Below are 7,756 nucleotides of genomic sequence, written 5' to 3' on the forward strand. Positions count from 1 at the left end.
CATCATCAAAAGATTCAGAGAAACTGGAGAAATCTCTGTGCGTAAGGGACAAGGCCGGAGACCTTAATTGGATGCCCGTGGTCTTCGGGCCCTCAGACGACACTGCATCACTCATCGGCATGATTATGTCAACGACATTACTAAATGGGCCCAGGAATACTTCCAAAAACCACTGTCGGTAAACACAATCCGCCGTGCCATCAGCAGATGCCAACTAAAGCTCTATCATGCAAAAAGGAAGCCATATGTGAACATGGTCCAGAAGCGCCGTCGTGTCCTGTGGGCCAAGGCTCATTTAAAATGGACTATTTCAAAGTGGAATAGTGTTCTATGGTCACACGAGTCCAAATTTGACATTCTTGTTGGAAATCACGGACGCCGTGTCCTCCGGGCTAAAGAGGAGGGAGACCTTCCAGCGTGTTATCAGCGTTCAGTTCAAAAGCCAACATCTCTGATGGTATGGGGTGCATAAGTGCATACGGTATGGGCAGCTTGCATGTTTTGGAAGGCTCTGTGAATGCTGAAAGGTATATAAAGGTTTTAGAGCAACATATGCTTCCCTCCAAACGACGTCTGTTTTAGGGAAGGCCTTGTATACTTCAGCAGGACAATGCAAAACACATACTGTAGCTATTACAACAGCATGGCTTCGTCGTAGAAGAGTCCGGGTACTGAATTGGCCTGCCTGCAGTCCAGATCTTTCACATATAGAGAACATTTGGCGCATCATTAAACGAAAAATACGTCAAAGACGACCACGAACTCTTCAGCAGCTGGAAACCTATATAAGGCAAGAATGGGTCCAAATTCCAACACCAAAACTCCAGCAACTCATAGCCTCAATGCCCAGACGTCTTAAAACTGTTTTGAAAAGAAAAGGAGATGCTACACCATGGTAAACATGCCCTCGTCCCAACTTTTTTGAGACCTGTAGCAGGCATTACATTTTAAATGTGCTAGTTTAGTGGATAAAAGTGTAAAATTTCTCAGTTTAAACATTTGCTATGTTATCTATGTTCTGTTGTGAATAAAATATTGGCTCATGTGATTTGAAATTCCTTTAGTTTTCATTTTATTCAAATTTAAAAAACGTCCCAACTTTTCCGGAATTCGGGTTGTATTTTAAGTGTACTTTAAAGTAATATAAACAGTATTATCCCACTTTATTATTTTGTTTATTGTTCATTAAAAAGTAACTACTTTTTTACTTTTATTTTTAATAGGTAAATATAATTTGTCACACTATGTGCAATGTGAGCACCAAACCAAATCTCCAGGTGCTCTCTTGAGAACCAGATAGAAAAACTTATGTGAACCCCTGCATATAACATTTCGTCAGCACGCTAAACAGTACCGTTAGTTTACAAGGCCATGCTAGGAGGATTAAAGCTAGAGTAAGCAAGGGGGAGAATGAACAATATATATATTTTTTTTATTAGACACAAGACATGGACAGTTATTGGTTAGTCAAATAAACGCGGAACAGGTATTTTGAGTTGTTTTTTGAAAGTTGTGAAGGATGCTGCAGTTCGGGTGGAGGCTGGCAGTTCATTCCACCACAGGGGAAACGAATGACTAAAGTTTTTTGCAAGCGATTTGGTGCCTCGCTGTGATGGAACAACCAGGCGTCGCTTATTTTCAGACCGAAGATGACGGGAGGGGATGTAGACCGGGGGGTATTCCAGAAAGCTGGTTATATGACATACCAGGGTAAGTTTAAGGGTTAGTTAACTGATAACCTCAACTTGGTTCCAAAAACGGAGATAACTTTCGGGGTATGTAAGTAACCATAGCAACCCACTCTCTGAAGATAACCTGCTCCGGAGCAGGCTATGTTCCAGGGTTACTTCATTTCAAGGACAGTTACTAAGCTTCAGGGGTTGTCTGCGGATGTGTGTGCTTATGATAAGCGTCAAGTGGGCGTGGAAGCAATAGTACAGCAATATTACAATTACATTTCGAATCTCACCCATCCCAATTCAGCATTCGCAACAAATTTTATTATTAACTTTATTATTTAACCTTTTAAAATGAATAATATTTAAATAAAATAATATAAGCTGTTATTAAACTAATTTATAGGCTTTATGTATTTATATTGAATACTGTATATACTTTGAATTAGGTTAATTAAAACATCTCCAAATATCACTGGATGTTTATGCACACCTTACAATTTCCAACAGTTGAAGGATGTTATTGTTAAGTATTTTAACTGCAGAACAATTTATTGAACAACTGAATATAATTACGCTTGTCCACTTATTAGGCAACATTTGATGCATTGGGTCAAGGATAGTTGTGGCCTAGTGGTTAGAGAGCCAGGCTTTGTTGCAAGTTCAATTCCCAGGCTGACAGGTTTACAAGGCTTTATTAGGTGACCCCCAATATGATCACCTATGGCATACTGTTTACATATTTATATTCTTATTATAACTGTAATCCATTTACATAAAAAATACATTAAAAAACTTAAACTTAAAGGTTTTCATACTGACTGAAAATCTCTTTCTGATCCTCAGCCTCCTCCTACAGTTTAGTATTGAAAGGCCTTTCTCTAAATTACAAAGAGCCTTCCAGGATAGGCCTTTTCCACCTCTTTTAACATTTGGAAAGCCATGACCTTTTAGCTAACAAATTCAAACCAAAAAATTTAAATGGATATATTTGAAATACATTCATTTAAAAGGGATATACAGTATTACATGACACATTGGACATGTAACTGTGGGCCTAACGTTTCATTCTCTACCTTCATCCTTTATGCAAATTAATTACCATGGTTAGTGTGTACTCTTAGTGTGTAAGCGTTAAACATGTGCTGCGTCCCAATTCGCATACTATCCGTCCTAAATAGTATTCGAAAATTAGTATGTCCCAAATTATAGTATGTTGAAAAGAGTATTCCAAAGATTCCCGGATGGTCTACTACTTCCGGTAGTAATTCGAAGTGCAGAATGATGCACACTCTAACGGCTAATATTACCCACAACTCACCGCGATTAGCGGAGATGTAAGTGATGCTCCACTGCATTAATAAAATTAAATAACTGCATCACTAAATTAATAAATATAAGCACAGAGTTAACATTACATATGAAACAATGAATGAATAAAAACTTAAATGGAAAGAAGAGCTGTATTTTGATGTGTGTGACAGTAACGGCCACAATGTTGTCTAGGCAACAACGGCCACTTCCGTTTCCTGTTAGTATGTCCTAGTGTGTGCGTATTGTTTTGCTACACACTAAAATGTACATACTTTTCCATAACAAAAACAGTACATACTTTTAGTGCATAGTATAAGTAGGCAAATTGGGACGCAGCAAATGTTTTTTTAATTATGACAACTGTTGCAGTTTGTACAATTAAAAGAGTGTCCATTAATATGACTAAATCAGCAACTGTTCAAAATAAAGCTGATACATTGCAAAGTTAGTTTTCACAAAACCAAACAAAAGTAGTTTTTTTAAGGAACAAAACAGAGTTTCAATATACAGCCTACACAATTAGAAATGTAATTAAATACATGTAAAATAGACTGGTAGAAAACCACACACATGGTAAAATAACGTTTTCATCTCAACAAATCTAACAGAGATAGCCATGATGAATATATATTTTAAATATCTTAGTATAAAAGTACTTATACTTACATATATCTAAACTAACTTTATATTTAGTGTTTATAGTTGTATAAACGTATAAATTCAATTACACAATATTTGTGTTTTTTAATGTAGCACTTTATACAGAGATGCAGATTTAAGTCTCTTGAGCAAAAAACCCTGATTTATAATGTTGTTTCACGGTCAAAAACTAAGCTACAGTACTTAACCTTTCCATGATGACTCATGAAATCTGTGATCCATTGGCAATGTCTTCATGTTGTTCCTGTGAGCGAGCGTTAACTCTGGGTAACTTGCGGGAGGTTGATTAAATTTACCCTTCAAACGTGTTCTGGTACCGACATACCCCGAGTAAGCAAGGTTTGGGTTAATCAACCCAGAGTTCAGGGTTAGCTGACGGTAAATTAACCCAGCTTTCTGGAGTACACCCCTGGTAAAAATAAAATAGACATATGTAAACAAATGTAATCAAAAAGTAGTTTATAACAAGACATGTATAATCTAAGGGATTACGTTACTGACTACAACTTTTGCAGTTTGTTATCAGTAACTGATTACAATTACCTCTGCTTTAGTGTCGTGGGCTCACGGGCCCTATCGGTAAGGTCGGGGCCCCAAGCGACCTCCTCTTTCACCTGTAGGATGGGCCGGCCTACAGATGCATGTAATTTCATTGCCATTAAATGACCAATTCATAACGTCGCCTTTACCATCTCCTAACGTTGCAAGATAACCAAGAACGGTCCAGTTACATATGTTCATCCTATTTTGGTTAGATGCAGATTTCATTTTCCAACAGGACTTGGCACCTGCACACAGTGCCAAAGCTACCAATACCTGGTTTAAGGACCATGGTATCCCTGTTCTTAATTGGCCAGCAAACTCGCCTGACCTTAACCCCATAGAAAATCTATGGGGTATTCGAGGAAGATGCGATATGCCAGACCCAACAATGCAGAAGAGCTGAAGGCCACTATCAGAGCAACCTGGGCTCTCATAACACCTGAGCAGTGCCACAGACTGATCGACTCCATGCCACGCCGCATTGCTGCAGTAATTACTTATTACTTGGCCATACTTTTCAGTTGGCCAAGATTTCTAAAAATCCTTTCTTTGTATTGGTCTTAAGTAATATTCTAATTTTCTGAGATACTGAATTTGGGATTTTCATTAGTTGTTAGTTATAATCATCAAATTAAAAGAAATAAACATTTGAAATATATCAGTCTCTGTGTAATGAATGAATATAATATACAAGTCTCACTTTTTGAATGGAATTAGTGAAATAAATAAACTTTTTGATGATATTCTAATTATATGACCAGCACCTGTATATACAGGAGAAGAGAAGAACATGAAATAAGACACAGGTGAAACCAGTTACAATAACGAGACACAATGTATAATGGAAAATGGAGTCATACAAAACACAAGCAGAAACAGAGCACTATGGCGCCCTCAGGTGGCGAACACAGGTGCCAGCAATAGGACGTTACACTAACACACAATTCATGAAACAATTCACCATTTTCTGACAACTATAAACACATTCTCAGAACAATACGCCAACTTGTACAAACCCCACACAAAACAGCCTCATTTTGCAAAGGTTTAACCATGTTCTCATTCAGAAAACACAAACACACAATATAATGAAATGAAATGAAGTGTCAAGATGTAAACTCAAATAGCACACATCTATCCATCAGTAAACATTCAGTGGCAAAAGTGATGATACACCAATCAGAATCTCAGGATAATATCAATAGGAGCAAAGGTAATTGTGCATCCTAGAATCATCTACTGGGATTTATACTACTTAAACATACAGTATAATTACAGTACACACTTTATATGAGATAAATTTCACTATTCTGTATCCAGTAAACTGTAGCACGTGTACACCCTCAAATTTGTGATTGTCATGTTTACAAATTTGTATTTGTAGCCTTTTTTTACATACTTGTACGAAATTGGACAAAGCTGCAGAGGATGCCATATTTTTTACATTGCCTCCTATTGACAAATTGGTTCACTGTATTATTTCCTTTATCTTCTGTGTAAGTCGCTTTGGATAAACGCATCTGCTAAATGTAATGAAATGCCTGAATGTAAATGTTATTTGTGCAGTTGTATACTGTATTGTGTTGCATGACCAGTTCATATTGTTCTGTGGTTTTTGAACTTTTCATGTCTTGTAAGATCATCTTCATCTACTTTACATTAGTGTAATATTTTTATTTTTTCCTAAAGCTCATTCTTGCACTTTGCTCTATCTGCACTCTCTAATGTTGTATATTATAATAAACACGAAAGCTGTCAATTATTCTTGAATCCCAGTAAGAGGTAGTAGTAACAGTGTTTTGAATTGATCTCACCAGTGTCTAAGACTATGTTGTAGTGTGGGTGATTTTGAGGGCTTGTGTGTCATGTCTGCGGGAAAAGTTTGGTTTTTCAGCAAGTTTAAATGGTTTTGAGAAGAGAGCTTCATTTTGACACTAAAATATTATGTTTTGGCAATTGGGTGAGATGTTATGGATTTGTGTTTACTGTTTTGAGTATACGAGGCATAATTTCATGAAATGTGTTTAAGCAATCCAGAAAAACTGTGAAAACAAATGAAAAGTTTACAAACATTGGGTTCACACCTACAGGCGTGGCTCCAGATCCTTCTTCCTTCTCAACCTCATCCACGTCACGTGTTGGGCAGAAGTTACCAAAAACCGAATTCCGGCATTGTGTAGAGGTGGATCTACTTTAATACCATGGCAGACAAAGGACCTATCTTGACATCAGTCATAATTTTTTACTTGTCAATCGGAGCTGCGATATTTCAGATCCTCGAGGAACCGAGGTGGAAATCAGCAGTACAGAATTATGAAAACCAAAAGGAAGACATATTAAAGAATTATTCATGTTTAACAAATGATGATTTGGAGCATATAATTAAGGTAAGTTATCCGTTATACCAAAACATCAGTTAGACAAAGATTCGGCGACTTGTTGGGGGTGATTGCGACGGAGATAAGTGTTTACTGTTCAATGCTGATGTAAGTCTTTAAAATATCTATGGAGCGCGTAAAGGGTTTCCCGGTAAAACGCAAACAAACACTGTCATTTTATGTTGACTTGTAGATTTAAAACGAACGAGTTTGATTGCGATTGAGGAATGAACAATAAAACATTGAATGAAACATGTTTGAATGAAAAAGCCCTTCTGTTTAAAAGCAAAGACCGATGTAAAGTTGGCTCGATGTTGGATGTTAGGCGGATATTTAGCTGCGAAAAAACTTCGATAGATCTTTGGTGGATAAGTATACTTGTATAAAAATGGACTTATTCTAAACTATTAAAACGTATAAGTAGACAGATAGTTTATTTGTTGAAACGCAAATACACTCCACAAGTAACAGTCCCTGCGTTCCATTTCGAAGGGCTCATCCCTATGCCCTAAGCACTTCGAATGGTTTACCCTCCGGAGTGAGAGCTTTGAAGGGTTAAAGGGTGTAGGGGACCAAACAACCGTTTCTTGAAGTACCTTTCTGCGTCATCATCCCGCGCCCATAAGGAGGCGTCGTCACCACGCAAAGGATCATGGGAGCCCGAAGTGACCATCAGTTGTACCCTTTGAAATCCTTCATTCTGAAGGGCCCTTTGAAGTGGCCAGTTATGAGCACTTCGGTTTGGAACGACCCTTCAGTATGGCGGCCGTGATTGTTGTCACTTTGAAGGACCCTTCGGAGGGCGATATATCCCAGTTGGAACGCAGGGACTGTGGCGATTAGGCCGGTAGGGAACGTCTGCAAACTACATGAAACGGAAAAAATATCAATGGTTTCCCATTAGATTTTTCTATGTTAATAAAAAACAAGAATACATTTTGCATGAAAGTTTTTAAAACGTACAAACACACTGGTAGAGTATTTTATATATAAAAAAACAAAGTAATAGTAATACTATCATGGGGCATTTTTCTAACGGAAGTGAGCATCCATATGCCCTATTCCAGTGGTCGGGAACCTTTTTTAACCAAAGAGCCATTTTCTAGTTTTGGTTAATTCAATTTTGCAAAATAGCCATTGCAGAAACTACTATATATATATATATATAAGAGACTATAGTATATA

The 7,756-nt window shown here is 37.4% G+C and overlaps 1 protein-coding gene across 2 annotated transcripts in view; it reads left to right on the forward strand.

The window, feature by feature from the left end:
• The first annotated feature begins 6,341 nt into the window (after positions 1–6,341).
• The window catches only part of kcnk5b (potassium channel, subfamily K, member 5b), a 42,008-nt gene continuing 40,593 nt past the window's right edge, over positions 6,342–7,756 (forward strand). The window contains exon 1 of one of the 2 annotated variants that reach the window (XM_057352487.1): positions 6,342–6,580. In XM_057352487.1, the coding sequence (XP_057208470.1) occupies positions 6,395–6,580 (186 nt within the window). In that variant the 5' untranslated portion in view covers positions 6,342–6,394. The remainder of the gene's footprint in view (positions 6,581–7,756) is intronic. The other variant, XM_057352488.1, reaches the window with a different exon arrangement.

The sequence above is a fragment of the Triplophysa rosa genome, linkage group LG15 (genome assembly GCF_024868665.1).
Source record: "Triplophysa rosa linkage group LG15, Trosa_1v2, whole genome shotgun sequence".
NCBI classification, from domain to species: domain Eukaryota; kingdom Metazoa; phylum Chordata; class Actinopteri; order Cypriniformes; family Nemacheilidae; genus Triplophysa; species Triplophysa rosa.